Raw genomic sequence first — 23810 nt, forward strand, 5'->3', positions numbered from 1 at the left:
TGTCCAAAAAGGTGTGTGAGGACTACAACCGAACCGCGTGCGTAGCCTAGTAGGCCTAATAGTTTCTTTTCAATAAATACCAATATCAATAAATACCACAATACCACATTCTATTTTGGGGCTGATTTCGTGTAGTTATTTGTTGTACCCTATTTTCAACACCACATTTTGTTTTGATGGGGAAGGGCCTATAGACCTTCCTCTTTCGATTTTTTATTTTTTTTTTTCGTTTCAAATATCTTAGTTAATACATTTGTTATGCGACATTGTAACCAACGCAAGACACACATTTAGTCACCTCGGAAATGTTGCTAATGGAATATTATCTTTGGTTAGTGGTCAAAATATTGCATAGTGCCAGTGCCAATGAAGGTTTTCATTATTATGTTGTATCTTGTTTTTACAAAAATACGATGTTGGCCTCATGAAATGCTCTACATCTTCGTTTCCGTTTCCTGTTATATAAGACCCAATTCTCTTTATTACAACCATTGACCTATTCTAGAATATAGGTTATTAGCTGTATGACATTTTTAGGCTCGACATTTAGTCAACATGTTTCGAATAAACTGATGGTTAGGCTCGTCAACATGGTAATATCTATGTTATTAAAATAGTGTTAGAAACAATCATATATTCCCTATGCACGAATCTTCTGACTCAAAACTAGCACATTTTGGGGTGTCTACGGTTAAAATCTAACATGTGAAATTTCAATTCAAGAAGCAGGGGCATTGTTCGTTAACTTTCCAAATGAGATTTTCAAGCAAAGCTTTCTGAGAAGAAATGGGGAATGGCCCCCGCCATTATGCGCAAAACAGGGTGAATTGCTGCAGTCGAAATGTCTTTTTGTGAGAGGAGAATTTACAACTTGGTAATAGACCTTTTTATGTGCCTCTATCGCCTGTCATTGGATGCCACTGGTCATGTGCAAGAGGCAAACGTCTTCATGGCCCTTTTCCTGATTTCCCAAGCGGTTTTTTCTCTGCATTCTGCTGCTATAGCGTCCCCAACCAAAACGCTCAGCCTACACTCGCTCCAAATTTGCCTTATTATTGCTTGAATGAAAGTGTGAACATACCAGATCCTCGATAACTATATTGTTATTTACTTGACTTGTCAGGGCTAGCGTTTCTTCCTGTGTGCTTCCTGAACTCCACATCGAAAGGAGAGCCTCTGCTGTTCATCATCCGTATAGTTTCACTGTAACATCATGTATTATTTATACAGAGTCACCACAAGAAAACACATGGATTACCCAGCTGCATTAGGTAAGCGTTTAATGTTACAAACATCATGTTAGAATGGTTGTTTATTGACTTGCTCTATGCTACTTCCTGTCTCGTTGCACCAGGGTATATTAGCAGTATAGGCTAATCAGAACCTCAGTCGAGATGACATGTATAGACTAAAGCCAAAAGACACATGTTTAAGATAACTAAAACTGCTGCTATGCATGTATTATGAGTCAACACCAATGAACGTTTACATTTAACGTTGCATGTGAATCTGAACGCATAAAACGGTGTATTTTACCAATAGGCTACATTTGATTGAATTGTAATTTGCTGTGACAATGGGTTGACGTGTTCATTTTAGTTTAGCCAAACGGATTAATGTATAAGGACGGATATTTAGCTTCAGTAGCCTATAACTAACGTTTACTAACTTTGAAGTGCTTGCAGGGATGGGTTCTTTCGATGTTTGTGCGTGTGAACAGTATCTGTCGGTCTGTCTGTATGTCTGCCTGTCTATATGTTTTTGTTCTGTATGTGTATCTTTGTGTATGTTTGATATATATATAGAATTGATTCTATAATGTCTCTGAAGTGACACGCAGCCTAATTGAGTTTTGAGGAGCTGGCTGCCAGATGATTTTAGACAGTTCGATGTTCTAAGTGAATTCTATTCATTAGTCCTATTTTGGTGCATGAGGTCGATGTCATTACTGTTGTGCATGATGGAATTTTTATGAAGTCACCTGATATTGTCTTAATATTAGTTCCACTTTCTATCAGGGACGTTGTGTAGGCCTACTTGTGAATATATCGTTACACTCAAGCTACTGCTCTATTGGCTATATAATAACAGTAATAGACCTACACACTGTTATAAAGTTAAACTAAACATGATAACCATTTGCATTGTATTTTCAGATATGGATGTTTAGAACATTTGAATTTGTCATGTTGTAACAAACACGCGTGGGAAAATGCAACTTATAATGTTAACCTTTCAGAAATGCAGTTGTTGAGCTTTCCCACCAGAGAAGCAGTTTTTATAGATGTTTTCAGCTGCCTGAGATGGGGGCAACGGAACAAAGACAGTATTTCACTGTTGTCTGACAGGCAGCTGCGAAAGTATTTACAGCTTTACTGCAATGCGGCAAAAGAGAGAAAGACTGGAAAGAGGGCAGCCTATAAAAGTGGGGCCTGCGAATGACGAAACCCTGAGCATTTAAATTACTCGATTAACTTCTAGTCTTAACTCTGGATCGGAAATCACATCACGTCCCAATATATGTATGGATATAGCGTTGTCATTTCGTCCTTCGTTCGTTCTTATATCCTATCGCCCATAAATTAAATACAATATTACACTGTATATCAACGTATAGATAGATCATTTATCTAAAAAAATAAACCGAGCGAGAGAACAGTTCCCTTGATTATTGTGTTTGGTGTGTGTTTGTATTGCGGTGTTTAACATTTTGTGATTGTAGTGGTTAGCCATACGAATGAAGTTTTTTTGATTGCCAGTCTAGTTTAGCCTATAAAGTATGCAGTTATTAAACATAATGGGAGCATATTAATCCACTCATCTGCGGTATAAGGGATGAATGAATAATGAACCTAGATCGTCTATGGGTTTTTCTCAGATTGAACTGCATACATAGCCTACCATTTAAACATATAGCAAAATATAATGGCATGCAAGTGGACGCTAAAATCTAGGTGCAACAAATTGGTTATGCGCCATACTGATTGGGAGAAAAACTGAACACGCTGAAAAAGGGAAATTATTATCATGTTCCAGCAAGAGGCGCTGTTGTCCAACATTCAGTTATCCCTTCGTTCTTTTTCCGCATAGTTTACCTTATAGGTCACTGAACTGGAATATGATTGGTCCTTACACAATATGACCAACCGATGCGTAGTATGCCTAAACAATTGAAAGGAAGTGGTTTCTGAATTGAAATATCAGTTTAGATGTAGGTGAAGTTTTCGTATAACCAAACTCATTTTTTTTTTTTTAGAGGGTGTAGTTAATAAGGAGAGTGGTGGGGTCATATGAGACTGGCCTACACCAATGCATGTGATGCATTTGATGGTTCGAACGTTTTAGTAGTCGTGTGTGCTTCTGAATCACCCCAAGCCAGCAGGGCATCTTTTATGAAACTTTACAGAAAGGAAACGGTGAGCGAAACACCCACTGAAGTGTGTAGACTACGTCAGGGATCACAGAGTCATCATCCGTTTTAAAAAAAAGATAGGCCTTTATGGGCAAGCAGTCAAGCGGAGCAAAAATATATATATGTAGATGTTGACCTATACAGTCAGGTCCAAAATTATTGGCACCCAATAATGTTGACCTAAGATGAGCAAAAAGACTGTATAAAATAAATTATACAAATATGAACCTATATTGTATGTTCCAAAAATTTGGGAAACTATATTATTTTATACTAATACAACTGCTCACAGAAAGAGATTTGGTGGTAATACCTAATTTTATCAAAAAAGATAGGGGTCCAAATTATTGGCATGCCTTTTTTCAATACCTTTCAATACCTCACCTTGCCAGGATAATGGCACTGAGCCTTTTTTCTAAAATGTTTCATGAGATTGGAGAACACATTGGGAGGGATCTTAACCATTCCTCCATACACAATCTTTCCATATCCTTGATATCCTTCGTCTGTGCTTATGGACTGCCCTCTTCAATTCAAACCACAGGTTTTCAATGGGGTTCAAGTCCGGAGACTGAGATGGCCATAGCAAAATGTTGATTTTGTGTCAATTAACAATTTATCTATGGATTTTGATGTGTGCTTGGGCTTGGGCTTATTGTCTTCCTGGAAGATCCACTTCCAGGTTTTTGGCTAAAATGTCCTGGTACTTGGGTTTGTTGTTTTGCTGGAAGATACTCTTGCGGCCACGTTTCATCCTCCTGGCAGAGGCAACCAGGTTTTTAGCTAAAATGTCCTGGTACTTGGGTTTGTTGTTTTGCTGGAAGATACTCTTGCGGCCACATTTCATCCTCCTGGCAGAGGCATCCAGGTTTTTGGCTAAAATGTCCATGTACTGGGTATAGTTGATGATGCGGTTGACCTTAACAAGGGCCCCAGGACCAGTGCAAGCAAAATAGCCCCATAACATCAAAGATCCACCACCATATTTTACAGTAGGTATATGGGGTACTTTTTTACATGTGCGTTCGCATTTCAACACCAAACCCATCATTGGTGAGTGGCTGAGAGGTCTGTTTTCATGTCATCCAACAAATGTAAACCAGGAGTTTGCTAAATGACATTGGAACTTGGATTGGAACCGGTGCTACGGGCAGATGACATGAAAACAAATGTCTTTGGCCACACACACCAGTGGTGGGTTTGGAGTCTAAATAAGGATGCATGAGCAGAAAATAGCCCCATACCTACTGTAAGATATGTTGGTGAATCTTTAATGTTATGGGGCTATTTTGCTTCTACTGGTCCTGGGGCCCTTGTTGAGATCAAATGCATCATCAACTTTACCCCAGTGCATGGGCATTTTAGCCAAAAACCTGGATGCCTCTGCCAGGAGACTGAAACGTGTCCAGAAGTGTATCTTCCAGCAAGACAACAAGCCCAAGCACACATCAAAATTTACAAAGAAATGGTTAATTGATCACAAAATCAACATTTTGCAATGGCCTGAGACGGTCTCCGGACTTGAACCCCATTGAAAACCTGTGATTTGAATTGAAGAGGTGAAGTTTATCAAGGATCCGGAAATATTCTGTATGGATGAATGGTCAAAGATCCATCCCAATGTGTTCTCCAACTCATAAAAGATTTTAGTTAAAGGCTCAGTTCATTATCCTTGGAAGGTAAGTGAGGTAGGCTATTGAAACGTATTGAAAACAGGGGTGCCAACATTTTTTACCCCTATCTTGAAAATATATATATATATTATTACTTGTTGAACAAAATATCTTTCTCTAAGTAATTGTATTAGTATAAAATAATTAAATTTCTCCATCTGTTGGAGCATACAATATAGCTCAGTATTTGTATTATTTATTTTATACAGTTATTTTTATCAAGGTTGCCAATCATGTTGAACCTAATTATAGAACAGATTACTTTATTAGACTTTTGAAATGTCTTATATTCACCTAAAAACACATATTCATATGAACAACGCACATTAAATTCCACATCAAGGTGAACTTGAAATAGCAAGTGTGAACCCCCCCAAAAATATATATTCTTATTTTTTTCTATTGCATAACATGTTTTATAATTACATCCCTTTTATTTTATATGCCATCTAGCTAATCGGCGTTATTGAATAAGTGCAACTTTGAGGGTTATTTATGGCACCAGTGCGGTGTCATGAATGGCTGTGGGGGAGCACGTGATGCCATTAAACTTTGTTTTATGGCCTGGGAGTTGACAAGCCAAAATATAATCATCATTGTGTATTAGTAAGGCCGTGCAGATGGCTTGGAATAGACCTTGGAATTGGTGGAAGCAAGTATAAACCTCTGGTTTTGTCTGAACATGGATGTGTTTGCCTATTCGATGCAATACGTTGGTCTTTGGGGTGAGCTCTGTTTAATCATTTGATAGGCTACTAAAACTAGTGCGTGCGCATGCTGATGTCATCAGGTATACATGTCTGTCTCCATGTCTGTCTCCATGTCTGTCTCCTACAGTTTTGTTTGCCTGCTTCGAAATCCAGGACTTTAACCACAGTAGGATGTGTATTTTGCATTGGCCAGGATGTACGGGAAACAATTAGGAAGTGTTTGAATATGTCAATACTTGGCTGTTTACGGCTGTTATAACCAATAATCGTTCAAATCAGTCGTTACATAAACAATGCATTTTGGACAATGGCTGATAGCCTAATATTGTAGCATATAGGCATATTCGTTTTAGCTTCAAATAGACTAATATTGCGTGATGGTTTATTAAAACCTGTAACATTTTAATTGGTCTGCAATACGCACATATTTGAATGGCAATGGCTAATAGGCTTGTGGGTATCTGAAGTCTTATGGACTGGCAAGTTTTGAATTCGGAGGGGAAAATATCAACCTGTTGTCACAGACTCAATGGCGTTTACAGTTATTAGCGTTTCCTTAAATGACGTTTTGGTGACATAGGCCTTGTTATAAAACTGTATTAATGAAGTTAAATACACATCAGTCCTTCTGAATCTTAATACCCCAACAATATCTTAAAAATAGCCATGCTCTATCGCGCCCCCTAGTAGTGTACAGAATATTATCGAATCATAATTCCTTGTACTATCGTCAATTGACCCATATCAGGGTGTTTCTGTGGGCCTACATTGGGATGTTATGTAGGAAGTGAAGTGATGACATTGGAAGTGATGATTTAGTTTGTTATCCAATACAAACACATTTACATGAGGCAGCATGAGGCAGGGACAAAATGCACGAATCAGAATTGTGTTATAAAGGACTACACTACAGTAGGCATAGGCCTAGGTTTTTATTTTGTATTTTCTTTTAGCAATGTAAAGGAGTCTTTTTTGAATTGTTTTTCTGCAGCCTGTCTGCCACTTTGACCATTAGTGCATTTCGAAGTTCAATGCACTGACAACGGCTTTAATAGGCCTACAATTGACAGGCTATATTTTATTGAGGTGGTCTTTTTATTGAATTGAGAATTTCATTTCTGATAGAATTTCAGTAGTCTATGATGGCATGTTTAAAAGAGTAGCTTTAGTGTCTCTTTATTTATAATAAATAGCCCACAAATAAGATTTCAGGAGAAATACAAATGTTTTAGGTAACTTAAATCCATAGGCTAAATTATACATGTTGTCGATGGTGTTTTGGCACGGAATCTGGCTTTAGTGAAATAGCTACTTGAAATCGGAACAATTACCTATGAACAGTTGTATAGTAAAATAACCCTAAATAGATCAGAAAACATAGCAAGTTGGTTCATTCTTGGTTCAAACGAAGGATAAAGACAAGTGCTGACTTCATCGTTCTTTTGTTCCTCAGTATCCTATCTCGGCTTTGACCGAGCAGTTGTCTGAACAAGTCTCAGGGCAAGGTGAAACCTAGGTCAAGCTGTCCAACACATATTAAAATGTTATGACATGTAATTACAAAGGTGTAAAGAGTGTGATTCATTTTTTCCCAATAAGATCATTTGAAAATGGGACGAAAACCTTTTGACTATCTCAAGGTTAAAGGCTTCTAAAGTGGTCAATTTTAGTTTTTTGAAAACGTTGTAGAAGTGTTGTGAAACGTTCCGCCTTTAACCTTCGTTCTTAAACTACTAGAATTAGACTACTGAAACTGTCCAGTAACAAAACATGAAGTCGGCCTGGCCTATAATTTTGAGAGAATAATTTAAGGACACATCTTCGGGCATCTTACTATAAGGCCTGTGTGAATACTCAGTCAAATTTAGAAAGCACTTGGCCAATCAAGTGTTTTAAAACGAACAATTGTATTTTATTTAAATAATTTATGTCATTCAAAAAGGTATGTTATTATAGGACATTTCCACAGTGGCATATTCCCTAGACTTTAGACCAAGTAGTCAACTGAAGGGTCGTTTGAGAATCGTGAACTTATGTACTTTTTGAGCTGTCGCTAAAGTAAAAATAATTGAACTTTTTGATACGTTTGCAAATTATTTAGTTTGACCTCGTGGCCTTTAGCCTTTTTCCTTATGGGTCCACTCGATATTCAAGCCTCGGACAGTGGGTAGAGCGGTAGGCTGGTTAACTTGTTTTTAAATGGAATCCCTCCAAAGTGAGTATCGGTAGTCTATACCAATTAATAGTGAATGACCTATGTGTTTGCCTATACCTCTAACCAATAGGCCTAACCGGTTTACATGTTTTCTTATGCATTTCGAAGCTGGAACAGAATTGCTCATTTTACTGATGAACTACTTAGGACTTACCAATATCTGATTAATCAGGGGCTATGATTTGATGGAAGTTATCGAAACATATTTTGATACACATCCATTGGTTACAATTGTCGACGGTATAAGAGTGTATTGAGTATGAATATTTTTTATTTTATTTGTCTTTTTGAGAACGGAATCTAAAGGCTGGACTCTTGAATTGCGAGAAATGATGGGGACCCCTGTATTCCGTCGTCTATATATACCCTGTAGAACCGAATTTGTGTGATAAAACAAGTCACAGATTCGATTCTAGGGGAGTATATGGTCGATGCAAAAACTTCGATTGAATTATCTACTTTGATAGAATTTCTAATTCTAACAATTCAGAACATTAGATGATGGAGTGCACATCGTTTTGATTGCTGGATTGCACCAGCTATTCTGTCTAATGATTATTTAAAATGATATTTTATATATTCTATTGAGTAGAATCTGTTCTAATAGTGAAAGTGAATGTTGGCGTTATATGCTCTTTCAATGTCACTTGTCATTTCATTTGGTGATTTACGTTGATATAAAGACATAGTCCTAGTCATGCTCATTAGAAGCCTTTTTACACGCGTCACTTTTTGGCCTGTACACGTATCATTACAGCCAAGCAGTCCTTTTCGTTTTGATAGTGAACAAAAAGTAACTTGCCATAACAAAAGTTATAGGAGACTGAAGTCTAAACAGATTTTAACATGGCATCTCAAAGTAATGCATTTTTTCTTACGTTTTCATACGTTTTAACATTTCAATCATTGAATTATTGATTGTTTGGCATTGGTTGGTTGCCACGAGGTTCTTTCAATAGTTTTGAAAGGGATAGGGTAGATGAAATGATGAGATTCTTGTAACTTTTGGATGACCCCTTCTTAACAAAGACAGTCCCCATCAATTGTCCCCAGGCTTTATTCCCCTCTTTTTGAGCCAGGGAGACGTTTTGTATCTTTTGTTTGTTTATCTGTCAGACTCACTGGCCGTAGTTTGATTTAGTATTGTAGAACAATAAGCATATTAACCATATTATTACACAAAACCATCTAAGTGTCCATCTATACCCAAACTTTGTATTTAATCCATTCAGATTATTTTCCATTGACTGTTAGGGATGACCACAATTGATATTAAGCTGTTGACATTAGGTACATAACATTTTACATTTAACATTTTATTTTTCAATATAGCGAGTACATTGCCAATCCTGCATTGGAACTGGTTAAACATTTGTTTTCATTCAAAATAATTTCGGTGCTTTTTTTTTAAATTAGTGGAAATTGCTGCTGTAGGTGTGCAGTGTATATCCGTTAATGAACTAGCTTTACCTCCATTGGCCAATCTGGTCACATGGTTCCCTAACTTTATTCAGTTGACAGCAAGTAGGAGGGCTTTATGGAGGGTGGAAAAAAAGACAACTCGAGAAAAATTTGTATTTTCTACCTTCAGAAATTAATGACCATGAGTTCGTTTATGGTGGACTCTAAGTATGTGGACCCACAATTTCCTCCTTGTGAGGAATATTCGCAAAATAGCTATATACCTGATCAGGGGACAGACTACTACGGTCCAGCGCAGGACCCAGGTTTCCAGCATCCAGGAATCTATCCACGGTCAAACTACACTGAGCAGCCCTTCAGTTGTACCACTGTGCAGGGTTCTACAGTGCAGCCGCGGGGTCATGTGCATGAGCGAGCCAGCCACCCTAGCCCTTTCACTGCACAGACCGAGCCGTGTCCCCCGGTCCAAGTGACTGGCCCCCGGACTTGTGGACAGCAACAAAACACAAAGAACCAACATGGGATACAAGCCAAGCAACCTACAGTAGTTTACCCCTGGATGAAGAAACACCACGTTACTACGGGTAAGATTGCCTCTCTCCTCCCCACGTCTCGTTGGGACAAGTTGAGGTCCAGGAATTTAGCCACATGAAAATTATTGCGTGAAATATTTATGAGTTGCTTTGAAGGGGCCGTCAATTACTCCAGCCATAAATGTTTATTGCTAAGGAAATAGGCCGCTGTCTATGTGGCCGTCTCAGAGCTCTTGAAATGTCCACTTGCCTTATGACTATGTTTTATTTTATTGTGTGTCGACAATATTTCAGATGAAGAGGGTGAAAATAGAACAAATTGAATGAAAGTTTGGTCATAGTTTCGTCCAATTTCATTTCTGGATCAAGTTTTTCATTGTTTTGTTTTTAGCTAGAAGTTTGGAGCGTCCCGTGAAGTGCTGTTGTTTTTCTTAACTGGGACCTAATTGGCTCACATTGGTGTTTTGTTTCTCACAGTAAACCCGGACTACACAGGACCTGAACCGAAACGGTCTCGGACAGCTTATACAAGACAGCAGGTTTTGGAACTGGAAAAGGAATTTCATTTTAACAGGTATCTGACCAGGCGGCGTCGCATAGAGATTGCCCATACACTCGTTCTCTCCGAGCGTCAGATCAAAATCTGGTTTCAAAACAGAAGAATGAAATGGAAAAAAGACCACAAACTACCGAACACAAAGGGAAGATCTGCATCGGCTTCCAGCCAACATTTACAAAGTATTCAGAAGGATAACCAGACTGATATCACAACTTTATGAATATTATGGGAAACTTTGAATCTTACATGAACTGTAGGCCTATAAAAAAACTATTTCCCATTTGACTTTGCATGATCTCAAACATGGCATTTTCGTCATAGGCAGTTACATTCAGAAGGACCCTCGATGTGTGTTGGCTCGCTGAATTGAGTCCATTTCCAACATTGTAGCTGATAGGTGCTCAGAAGATATGAGTGCATCACTACATGCTTCACATGCTTCAAAGAGGTAGCGGTAGATCGAACGAGAACTTTCGCTTTCGGACGAAAGCTTGTTAGAGGTTTTCTTATGGTAGGCCTACTCTTCTTGCTTGCTATGGTTCTCTTCTGTCCACAAAAGTCAGAGTACTACCTGAACATTTCTATCTTTATTTAAAAGGGGGGAAAAACGTACAATTATGTGAAGGTTTTGTACACTTTAATTGGAAATTGTCTTGTGATGAAATCAAGCTTTTAAAAAGAACAATATTTGATTCATATATTGCAAAAAATAAAATGGCCATTGCACACAAAGCATCAGTTGATCCATACATTTGTGACAATATTTGTTACTTTTATATAGCCTAGCTTAAAAAATAAGTAGTGAACTCGTATTTATGGGTGCTAACTGGTTGAATTTGTTCTGTTTACGTTTTCTGAACTTTTATACAATAAAGCTTTTAAAATGGCGTTAAATTCTATTGAGAAACAAGACATTCCTGTGTGCAGACCTTTCCCAGTGCCCTTATTCGGTTATAAATCTCTCTTGACATCTTTGTAAACAGTGTACATATAAAGTGGGTCTCACATATGGCATCTGAAACTCTTTCATGAGTTCCCTTGTTCTTTGCATCGAATTTATATTTTTTGAGATGCTTCGCTATTTTTTATTTTGATCCATATGAAACAGAACACTATTAAAACGATATATTAAATGTTAAGGACGTTGAGGAATAAAATACGTGTCATATGTTTCCCCCATTTTTATTATACTAATTTTGTAATATAGTGTTTAAATTTCATTATGATTATTTATTTAATTAAATATTTGTACATTTCCTAAAACCCACAACTGTTCTAAACATATCTAAGAAACGAACGTTTATTTAATGAGATATGTTCAAAACGGTTGTGGATTATTAGAATTGTCTCTTTTGTTATGCATTGTAAAATCGTTTCATTCATGCGCTTAGCTGGCGTTAAAATCGAACTATGGCATTCATTTATACCAAACCAAGCCACACAGGCATTCATGTCATGTTTCAAGACAGCTATTCCTGTATTACTCCAATCATCGTCCTCGTGACAAAAATAATCATAACCTCTTGTATTGCGAAGATGTCTTCCCTCTGAAGAGTCTTCATGATGAGAAGTTGAAAATGTATTTCAACTGAAGTTCGACAAAAGCTCCAGAGGCAGGTTCATCCAGAGGACACTGTTTCTATCGCCTTAGACACATTTCAGCCGCGAGGAGTGACCTCTAAACCCTTGACCCGTCGGACCGATACAGCCTTTTTTCTCTCACAGGCGCTATTCGCATTGAGTTTCATTTAGATACTTTTTCTATTCTACCTTAGTATTGGTTTGCTATAGAATATTGGACGCTTATGTAACTCGGTTAAACATGTAGGCTAACTTTTTAAAGCCTATATGTATTCTGCCAGATGCACCTCAAACGGTACTGATTGTATATTAATGTCTCACCATGTTAATGTGCAATCCTGTCTGACTTTATTTTTGTACCTGCTTTTTATTCTGTACATTCCCAGGTGTCATGCAAAACTTTCATGGAAAAATAAAGATTGTTACTTGATATGCATTATGGTGGCACAGAGCACTCACGTTTGTCAATAGATTTCTTTATCAAGTATTCAGAGGGTTCATGCTGGGCCATTGAGCAGATAAAATAGTTAATCAATGTGCGTGCGCACACACACACACACACACACACACACACACACACACACACACACACACACACACACACACACACACACACACAAACACACACACACACAACTGTCTTTCCCAGTTTAGGTCTTGTGTGGCTTTCGTGATCGTGAAATATCAGATACCCCCAAAGTATTTCCATAATGCGTAAAATGAGGCATTCTGTAACATTTGGGTTCCATAGCAAAGCATACAAGAACATGGAATAGGGCCTTACTTGCGATACAACCACATAACTCGAACTTTATGCATGTATCTCATTGACATTTACTCAAAGGTTACGAGTCGATACCTCAAATGAGGATTTGGCCTATGGGTTGGGTTCGACCACACATCTCGCAGACAACGTTTTACTTCATTGTGCTTGTTTGAAAAAATGATGGCATAGTTGACTAACAAAACGTGTTTCATTGGCCGGTAAGTTACATTTTATAGCAAGAATCATGAATGTCCCCTAGCCACATCATTGTTAGATTCAGTGCCATGGGTTTTATGAATGCAAGATCAGTGGGGTTATATTTGTGATCAAATAAAATGTTCATGCTTGGATTAAAACTTGTTTCATTTGAGTGCTTATCTGTTTCTCTTTGTGTGTGAGTGTGTGTGTGTGTGTGTTTCTCTCTCTATGTGTGTGTGTGTGTATGTATGTGTATGGGTGTATGTGTGCGCGCGCGCGTGCACGGGTGTGCATGTGTCCTCACATTTGCGCGCACTCCTTTATAAGTTTAGCTGGGGAAGCCTTGTGTCACTTACACTTATTCATCTTCAGTTTGCCACTACATATATTTCAGTGTACAAGCATGATGATGTCATTGCAAAAGAAAGAAAACTGCACCAACTTCACTCTGACCAAAAAAAAAACGTATGTAGCCTAACCGTAGGCTAAACAACAGTTCTGCATGCAACCCATGTTGTTGTACGTGTGTTTTCAAGACTATCCCAATGGATTGCTGAATATTATATTTTCATGTTTCTTTTCCACAGTGGACCTATGAGGCATGTAAACATGTAAATTGTCTCTCTTGTTCGCTGAAATGACCATGGGAATAATCATAAAATGCCTTTTATGTAACACAGTTTGAGAAAAGCAATCATATTTCAGTACTTGCCCGACAATGTGCAGTGTGCATTGACCTACATGTCTGAACACAATAAATGAGAGCCATAAGCGGTGCCATTTTCAATGACACTGCACCGAATATGGTATACACCATTGCCGCGCTCACAATGGCTTTCAAACGGCCATATTTGATTTCCTGCTGTTCGCAGAAACTGTCTTCGCCAAGCGAGACAGCCCTTTAAGATACATTAAACTGTGCTGTCTGCATTCAAAGATATAATTCGGAGTCTATACCGCTCCTCTCTCTATTTCTGACCACGTGATTGTCTAAATAATTAATGCAGCACGTCCCCTAGAAACACGGCGTCGTCATTAATCGCGAGGACTCTATCAGACTTGAAAACTGAAGAGATCCCAAGAAAATAATATCCAAACGCTCCGATACCCAACGCAACTGTAGCCAGCACTTTAGCACAGCATCTCAACCAATGGAAGCTTGGTAGGTAAATATTTTAAATTATTTTTTTGAGTAAGATGGTAAATGACCATATCTGTCAGATATTTGATAAATAGCGCTCTTTGATGAGTGCGCCTTGGACAGGCTGAACTTGTTATGGGTTCTTCAGTGCTGTGGTTTTTATGAAGAAAAAAAAATAGACCAAGAGGACAATGTCGATATTATAAAGTGGTAATATTTTACAACTAAGATCCGTGTTATGTTTCTTAGCAAGTAAGTACAAGATAGAAATATTTTCAGCCACCTTTTACTGTGTGAAATGGTTGTGATTATGAATGTGTGGGCAGAATGAATGCAGCACTGTTGGGCAGTTCTATTTCGTTCTTGAGGGCTGTATGCTAGGGCCTCTGTGATTTATAATATCACCAAAGAGAGCAACTCGGTTATTGGTTTACACCAAATTGCCTGTTACGAAATGTAAACAGAGTGTTAAGATGAAAAACATTTCAAAGTGGTACAAGTGCAATATGTCATCATACAAAAGCTTATATTAGACTATTCTTTGGATAACACGCCAGTTACCTTGCATAATGGCAAAAACAAAAATCGGAAACGTTGTAAGAATATATCTCTTTGGAATGAACTCTGATGACTCCCCGTTGCTACCATTGTTTATATTGTTGATGGGGCATAATTCGAAATGTATTTCTGAGAGTAGTAAAAGTAGTGTTTGAGCAGGTTGACAGTTATCTGCCTCGTTGTAAATCATTCTCAGTAATTCCTGAAAGGGTGCGAGGCTGTTGGGGGGCCGGGCGAACACTGTAAATCTTTCACTTTTATTACCCCATGAACATATGCTGCGACCCTAGTAGTCCTGCATCCTTTCCTCAGTACAAGATAGGCCTACCTCTCGGGCCAGCTTCCCCGCTGTCTTTTATGGCTTTACATCTCGTCCTTCCAGTTGATTTTTGAGCTCACGAACTGTCATTTGAAGGCGTTTTGTTATTTACATCTAAAACAGTGACTGAAACAGAAAATATGACTTTCCTTGCATGTGTTCAGGCTCAAAATTAGGCTACCGTACGGCCGAACACCATGAGAAATAGCACAGCAGACACACAGTAGACAAGAGGGTTTCCAAATTGGTTTATTTGTATACAATTCCACAGGCCTTTTCTCCTGCATTAATATTGGTCAATAGGTATCATAACATTCAAAAATGCCCATCTCACATCTCATAGTGTAGATGTAAAAATACGTTTTATTTTTAAACAATCGTGATAACAATATGATAGCAGTTTCAAGTACCAATAATGCATCTAAGTACACGTCCAAATGTACAATCCTGTATCAGAAATCATGTTCAGAACCCTACATTTGTACAGAATTCTCAAAACTACATTAGGGTTCTAATCGAGGTTGTATTTTTAGTAATTCAGGCTCTTTCAACAGCAGTTTTATGAGAAATCAAATATGACCAAAATACCGTATATGGGCTATATAATCAGGTAAACATGAAATGCACGTTGTATGTATGTATGTATTATCTCTTAAAGATGACTAAACAGCCACCCGTGTCATTCAATTGGCATAGTATGCCTGCAACCTGACCGAATAATACGTCTAATTATATTTCTACAATGGAAAGAAGAAGACAAAATCATCCCCACCAGGAAATCCTATCGCAAGTTGAGCATTTTCACTATGGACACAGGTCAGATAAAGAAATGTAAACGCCATCATTTAAAAAAAAAAGGATTTGTGGAGTTAAGGCTTGCTTGCAGAAGCAGCCTCAATCAGAACATCCCGATCACGTGAACAAATATGCTTGTATTTTAAGGCAGTGCCTTTATTTGTCATCATAAAGGTTTCCTGAAACACCAAAAATCTTAATGATAGCTTCATTTCGGTGACTGTGTCTGAAAACCTGTATTTTTCAATGGGAGATGGTTGCCAGATTTTTTGGGTGGAATAAGGATCCCTTCTTCGTTTTTTATTGGTAGTTGAGCGTGAGTCTTTCCATTCTATCGGGAATACTGTCTGCATTGGTATATGGAAATGTCTGAAAAACCGCAAGATCAGGTTTAGGACAGTATTGTCTACAGACAAAGGGTGAAGGATATATTCTAGAGACTGCAGGGAAAGGAATTGAGACTAAGAAACACGAGTATATGATAAATTGATTCACAGGTAAGCAATTGTATGGCAAAATGCAAACTTTAACCATGGCTTTACATAATGCTAGAGAGTACATTTGATTTATTCCATTGAAAGGAGTTGATCTTTATTAATGTCGCTCTTGTCGGTAACTACGCTTATAGCTTAAGTCTTATGGACCTTAGATACGATTTTAAGACAGGTTCACAATTTTGAGCAACCACTTTGAAAGGTTAGTTTGGACAGACGTATTTTGACAATTGGTTTTCAGCTGATTTTGCAGTTTGATGAAAACTGACCAAAAGAAAAGGAAAAAGAAGCAGAGGAACTTTTCATTCTGACTCCTAGGTTGTTAGATCGTAAATCACATTAATTTGTTGTCTTATCGTCACAGTGATGTTAGACATGATTTATGTGGTTTCAGCTATATGGCTTTGTTAACCTGCAAATGTTGTAATATTTTGAATGGATTCAATTGTTTTAATTTGTGTTTGAGAACTACTTTCAGGATTTCTCCATTTGTAAATAAGAAATATATAAATAGATATAGACGTATTTTTTATTTAAATAAACATAGGCTATATGAAACACTTTCAGTTGACGTTCTGCACTCATTTTTCGTGAAGTTATTGGATCATTCTGAATCTCAAATGTTTTTTTATAGGCCTATGGGAATTAAATATTAATTAAGAACAGGTCTAAACAATAGGCTATTGTTCGAATACTTCTCAGGTTGATTTGTCCTTTTATGTTATTGACTGTAATATATGTTCAAGTCATTATGAATGATTTTAATTCACTATTGTCTGACTATACTGCGCTTTGATAACGAAATATGACTGGCAAATACTGAATTTAAAGAAATGTATTCCAAGTAAATATTTGCAAAGTATGCTTAGTTTAGAATGTGCGTCTAGTAACAACAAATTTTAATGGAAACATGCCTGGAAGCTATAAAGAGCTGCCAAACTAGCGATAAGAATCAAATTACAATAATAAAAACAACACATCCAATAATTCGGAGGATTTATCCTCAAATTCGTCTTAAATTTAGCCAAATTAACAAGCTTCTAAAAGCTATAGGCCTTAGCTTTATACACATGTTTAAGTATGAAAAATTAGTTAATTATATCACCTCTTGCTTCCCAGCCCAGGGATGCACAAAATGGATATTATTGGTTCTTTTTTGATTACTAAAGTAAACGTTCAAAATAAACCATCTTTAAAGTCAACTTTATATCCAAAGCGCACAATGGACACAAAGAAAACGATGAAATACAAGCAGACATTGTATATACCAAACTTACCGTAGCAATGCGTAGGCGAGAAACATTGTTGTCTGAAAAGACGGGCATGTCTGGCCAGAGTAGTAACAACATGTGGCAACAATACACTTTCAAATCCACTCAAAACATATCGACTTCGACTTCAACATAATTTAGGAGTTCTGCACGTTTCTAAAACACGCTAGGCTATATGTCAATGATAACATTTGCTATTTGCCGAGAGACACTATTCTCAATCATGTTCTATTAGTCTACAGATAGCTAAGTAAAGCGTAGTTAAAACTTACATCAAGTAGCCTAAAGACTAGTTTCTTATTTCTGGTGTTTATCTCCTCAAATATGGCCATGTGTCCCATCGTCAGGCAGTGTTTCAGCTTTTAAAAAACGGGTGAAAAGTACTGTGGTTAGGATTTCATTGTGACTTTCTTGAACGCCTTCCGCTCGTTGTTCATTAATCTATGAGTTATTGCTGAACAAGCCAAAGGTCAGCCAAAAGGCTTATGACTGCTAAATATTTTGGCCAGCTCTTTCTTTGTTTAGAATCTTCAGTGTAAGATTTTCTTCTCCATCACTGAACTACATTTTCGGTTTAAAAATGCCTTAAAATAAAGAATAATGTGTTGGAATTTGTGGTTGCTGAATTGTCCAATTTCTTCTCGTGTATGTTCATATAATGATCACAATAGATACTTGTTCACAGAAGTTAATTATGGTGCTATATCAAATGCTCACTGTAAAAAAAAAAAAAAACCAGTAGGCCTACAATGGCATTTCAACAGAACATCTAAGCAATAGAAATGGTGCAATTTGTTATATGAAATGATTACCCTACAGTAATCCAATGTCCTTCCAATAAAATGAGGAAATGGTGGTGCTCAAACAGTTTTGTGAAACTCCCATGTATTGTTTTCTCTTTCAGGTCGAGGTGGATGTAATGATGAGCACGTGAAGAAAAATACGACACATATCTGCATAAAATACGGTGAGCAGCATTTATTTAATGAACTTCCGTTTACATATTCACATCAAATATAGACAACAAGCCTGTATGTGTCATGCATAGGCCTATGCCATTTTTTTTATTCTCAAAAAACAGTGTTCAATAGGTAAAGTTAAGTAAAATGTAAAGATAAACAGATGATATAGATTATAAATTCCAGATTATAGTTTCCCTTGTGGGCCAATATAGCCAAGTCTACCAGAGGCTCGTTTAAAACATGCACTTTATCCTTTAAACATTGAAGAATGTTCATCATCTTGACATGCAAGAATGCAGAGTAAGGCCAGATGCAAGTTGCAACAGAACATAATTTCTTTGTTTAAACAGAGCATAGGGAACATATCCATACACAAGTTGGTTATGAAATATACATACCCCACTGGGCACAGATGTCATTTCAACGTTTAGTTTGGATTTACATTTGCTTGAGTTGTCAACTAACTTAAATTCAATGTGAAATCAACAAAAAAATGTCTCAATGTCATAGGATTTAGGTTAAAAGTAGGGTTTTTGGAAAAATTCGAAATTCCCTCATGCTTTTTGCAATTCCAATAAGTTTTCAACGTTGATTCAACGTCATCACATATCATTTTGCTGTTGAAATGGCGTGGAAACAACGTTGATTCAACCAGTTTTTGCCAAGTGGGACATTCAGAAGTAACATTTAAAACCAAAACAGAATTCCACCAGTCATCTCATCACCTCAATACGAATTTCAAACAGGAATATGTCCACTTTTGCGTCAGTGACGATGGTCCTCTTTATAAACAAAATGATTCCATTTTCTGCGGTTTCAAACGTGCGTTTGCGAGAGCGTAGTAGCGGCAATGCAGAATGATTGTTGAGGCTCGATTTATATAAACGGCCTCTCTATTATTGCTGCAGAACTTGCAGAGTATGGCATTTTTAAGCTTGCCTTCCTCCTACGCTTAGTTTTACACTTCTGAGGGTGGCAAGTCTTGAGGACTGATTTTCTTTTCATTCCTCTCTAAGGCGTTTACGACCATAACATTTGCAGTCATAAATTTTGCTGCGGTCCACAATGACAGGTGCATTGATATGCACGCGCGGACATTCAGGGAAGAACGATTCAACTACTGTAGGCTATTAGTTTGTCTCCATGCGTGCCTTGGTCATTCAGTGTGTTACTTATGTCAAGAATTTAATGTGAAATCGTTTCCAAAAGTAGTGAGATATGTTGGGTGAAAAAAATATCGGTTTTATATGTAGTTTAGGCTCTGGTATATTGCTAGCTACAGTCTAAATATAGGCTTACTGATTACAGGCTACATGAGGGTGCCAGAATTCAACAGCAAACTTTTGACACCGATGCATTTGTTTTATACGCACATATTAGCATATAGGGATCCCACCCATTCCGACCACCCCAATATTTTTGGTGAGAAGCAGGGAGAGGGGATGGCACTTCTTTTAGCATCATAACCCCCCTCAGCACACGTGCATTGTGATAATATTTTCAGAAAAGAATTTCATGGTTTAATAATTGCTTTTTGAATAAGGTTATGAAAGTGGCATTCAAAATATAAAAAAAAAACGTACAGGGGCGCGAGATGTTGGACTTAAGTTAACAACAAATAAACAAAACATATGAACGAGATTTCGTTTATAAATCAGATTTCCAAATAAATCGAGAGAAGTCATATTACATGTTGGTGTGTTAAAAAGGCAAGACAGTAAGAGCTGATGGTGGTTTGTGATTAGGTAGGCTACTGAAAGGAATATTGTGTGGGTAACCAAATGCTGATTCAGCTTATTTTCTTAAGTAATTCAAGAAGATCTTTTGATCTTTTGGCAAAAGTTAAACGTTAACTCTTTTGTGCCAAACATGCCAAATGGTTCAAAAGGGAGAGGTTAAGAAGGCCTATTGATGATTTGTTTGTTAAAGAAAGCATAGTTTGGAAAGTGAAGTTATAACTTCTACAAAACAGCATTTTTTTGTTTTTATTTTTCATAATAGATCACGTGATCAAATACGATTGTATTGTTTGTAATATGCCCTGGAGTTATATTGAAACCAACACCAGACTTCAGGAATCTTAAGAAAATGACTAAATGTTCGGTTTATTGATGGAAGGTTATTTTTCAATCCAGAGTACAGTGTATGCTCAATCATGGTTTAGTACACGTTCAGTTCATATTGCCTGCATTATGAGCCTAACAACTCTTCTCTTCGTAGGTCAAGGAATACAGAGGCGGTGGGAAACTCCAATCACGTGATACAAGAACACCCATGCCATTGGATAGGGCCTTGGTTTGAATCTTCACAATGCAGAAAGCTACATACTACGATAATTCTGGACTTTTTGGAAGCTACTCTTACCCCAAATCCGACTCATATATGTATGGCCCATCTCACCAGCCCTACCCGACTTCTAACCTTGAAAGTGATTATCAGGGTCCAGTTTGTCCAATACAAACCACAACGGTACGGCCACCCACTCATAAAGACAATGACATGAATGGCAACTGCATGCGACCAAGTAGCAGCCAAGGAAACACCCAACAGTCGAGTATTGGTGAACAGCCGCAGGCACCTCCATTGTCGGCATCTTCCCCTAACTCCAGCAACACTTCATCTCAGAAGAAGAAATCTCCCCCAAACAATGCTTCCAATACTGCCACCCCAGTCATTAACAAGCAAATATTCCCATGGATGAAGGAGACGCGATCGAACGCCAAACAGAAAAGCAACAGCAGCAACAATTGTACAACTGCAGAAGGTACAGTGTGTGTGCGTGTGCGTGTGCGTGTGTGTGTGTGTTTCAGCATGATTCGTCTGGACATGGTGGTGCGTAATGCGCGCGTAAAAGGGCGATTATTCTACTGTGCGCATGGGTCATTTTAGGCAACTGCGTAGGCCTATGTGAAATCATTCATAATACACAAAGAGACTTATGGTGTTTACTATGTATTTTCAGGTGAATCCTGCGATGAAAAAAGTCCACCTGGTCCAGCCTCCAAACGGGTCCGAACTGCCTACACCAGTGCACAACTTGTAGAACTTGAGAAGGAGTTCCATTTCAACCGGTACCTGTGTCGTCCCCGAAGAGTGGAGATGGCTAATTTATTGAACCTCACTGAGCGCCAAATAAAGATCTGGTTTCAAAACAGAAGGATGAAATACAAAAAGGATCAGAAGGCCAAGGGGATAATGCACTCTCCCATCGGACACTCCCCGGACAGAAGCCCACCATTAAGTGGCCCAAATCACATTGGATATTCTGTAAATGTAAACAGCCTCAGCTATGATGCGCCCTCGCCCCCGTCATTCGCCAAACCCCAGCAAAACATGTACGGCTTGGCTGCGTACACGGCACCATTAGGTGGTTGCATACCGCAACAAAAAAGGTATCCGGGGTCCGAATACGAACACCACAGCATGCAAGGCAATGGTGGCTTTGCCAACGCTAATTTGCAAGGCAGTCCGGTGTACGTTGGGGGAAATTTCGTTGATTCCATGCCAGCCTCGGGCCCCATGTTCAACCTCGGCCATCTCCCTCATCCCTCATCCGCCAGCGTGGACTACAGCTGTGCCGCTCAGATTCCAGGCAACCACCACCATGGACCCTGTGACCCCCATCCCACATACACAGACCTCACCTCTCACCATGCGTCTCAGGGAAGGATTCAGGAAGCGCCTAAACTAACGCATTTGTAATTTGTGAGGATTCCATCTGTGTGCCCAAATTATGTTACGCTCTTTTATTACCTCACTAGTCTAAAGTAATTTATATGATTACACTACAAGTGAGTCATGTGTATTACCCAGTATTATTATTGATATTACTATTAATGCTATTGTGTAATTATTTTCTAAGAATAGCTGTGGTACATTTTTCTTGACTGTTGAGGATGCGTAGAGGAGACCGTTTGTTTGTCAGTTGTTCGTTTTCTGAAGTGCAATGCGCAGTATGGGGGACTGAAAATGTCATAACATTACTTGAAGGTAAGTCCTGTAGATCTGACAGTAGTCACCCATCTTTATAGGGATGGATTTTATAGAAAAAAAAACTAAGGTGTCTGTTTGTTAATTTCAAATTTTCTAAATTTGAAGCGTCTTATTTATTTTTCCAAGATTGTATTGCATTTATCTCCTTTCCTATATGTATTATTTAACGATTTTTGTATCACACATTATTTATCATTTACATATATGCCTATTTATATGGACATCTAGAATTTATGCAACATAGTTCGACAGACTTTGACATCATAGCCCTTCAATAGGTACACAGGTTTTTGGTGAATGCTAGTTTTAAGATATGGTTTCAATGGCTGGTGGTTTTATGTTGTTGTAGTAGAAAAGTGTAAATCTTGGAATATTGGGGCATTTTTCATGATTTATCTTGTGTCAATGCCTCTATGAAAAACAAAGTTATATGTAGCCTTTTGAAATACCGAATATTATAAAAATGTAACACACCAGCATGTCATTTGTCGTCATTGCCAATTTTCATATCACGTCATTGTTATTTCATCAGTTGGACTGTCCATGCATACATTTATGAAACGCTAATGATATGAAAATGTTATATTTTATTGTGTTTAACATTTTGTAAATAAAGTGCTTAAATTTACACAATGGATTAAAAGCACCGTCATTGATACACATAACACACGTAGAAACAGGAAATTGCCACCATTTTGAAGTATGACATAGTAAATAGAAGGCTTATAGCCTTAACAAAGAAATGGCATGTATCGTCGCCCAAATCAGACACACACGGAAAACGATCCGTTTTTCACATATGAGGGGAGAGTGAAATTGAATCGAAAGCGTAACCAGATACCGTGTATGTCTGCTTGATGCTGAAGAAATGCACATTTTCCATGACTCACAGACACTCCTATTAGGCCTGAAGTCAAATTGCGCAGGAAGACTATATTCTTCACAATGTAAGCTCCATTTTTGACAGGGACGGCTAATTCATTTGCTTTTTCTAATTATTTTTTGTTTCCAAAAGGTATATTTCATCTCAAAGTTGCTGATTTATTACCACAGTCTATCGTGAAGCAGACCACACGTTCTACATTTATATGATGATTTTCCTTTATCAATATTTCCTTATTTGAAACTGTCCACACACTGTATAGGCGTATAACAACAGAAAGCACTTGGACTGTTCTTTTACGTTTGAAAAGCACTAAGAAAATATT

General features: G+C 37.9%; 2 protein-coding genes across 8 annotated transcripts; both read left to right on the top strand.

Moving 5' to 3' along the window:
* Positions 1 to 957: 957 nt before the first annotated feature.
* On the top strand, positions 958 to 23230 carry hoxd3a (homeobox D3a). 7 transcript variants are annotated; one of them, XM_014172917.1, is made up of 4 exons: positions 958 to 1271; positions 18552 to 18614; positions 20830 to 21373; positions 21572 to 23230. In XM_014172917.1, the coding sequence occupies exons 3-4, from the start codon at positions 20920 to 20922 to the stop codon at positions 22309 to 22311; spliced, it is 1194 nt and encodes a 397-aa protein (XP_014028392.1). In that variant the 5' UTR covers positions 958 to 1271; positions 18552 to 18614; positions 20830 to 20919; the 3' UTR covers positions 22312 to 23230.
* On the top strand, positions 9548 to 11253 carry hoxd4a (homeobox D4a). The gene is made up of 2 exons (NM_001141372.2): positions 9548 to 10016; positions 10443 to 11253. The coding sequence occupies exons 1-2, from the start codon at positions 9548 to 9550 to the stop codon at positions 10742 to 10744; spliced, it is 771 nt and encodes a 256-aa protein (NP_001134844.1). The 3' UTR covers positions 10745 to 11253.
* Positions 23231 to 23810: the final 580 nt, after the last annotated feature.

Source organism: Salmo salar, chromosome ssa25, assembly GCF_905237065.1.
Source record: "Salmo salar chromosome ssa25, Ssal_v3.1, whole genome shotgun sequence".
NCBI lineage: Eukaryota > Metazoa > Chordata > Actinopteri > Salmoniformes > Salmonidae > Salmo > Salmo salar.

Excerpts from the sequence above, each read along its gene's own strand:
- hoxd3a (XM_014172917.1), top strand. The coding sequence starts at position 20,920 with ATGCAGAAAGCTACATACTACGATAATTCTGGACTTTTTGGAAGCTAC. Across the intron at positions 21,374-21,571 it reads CAATTGTACAACTGCAGAAG|GTGAATCCTGCGATGAAAAA; the intron begins GTACAGTGTGTG and ends ATGTATTTTCAG.
- hoxd4a (NM_001141372.2), top strand. The coding sequence starts at position 9,548 with ATGGAGGGTGGAAAAAAAGACAACTCGAGAAAAATTTGTATTTTCTAC. Across the intron at positions 10,017-10,442 it reads GAAACACCACGTTACTACGG|TAAACCCGGACTACACAGGA; the intron begins GTAAGATTGCCT and ends TGTTTCTCACAG.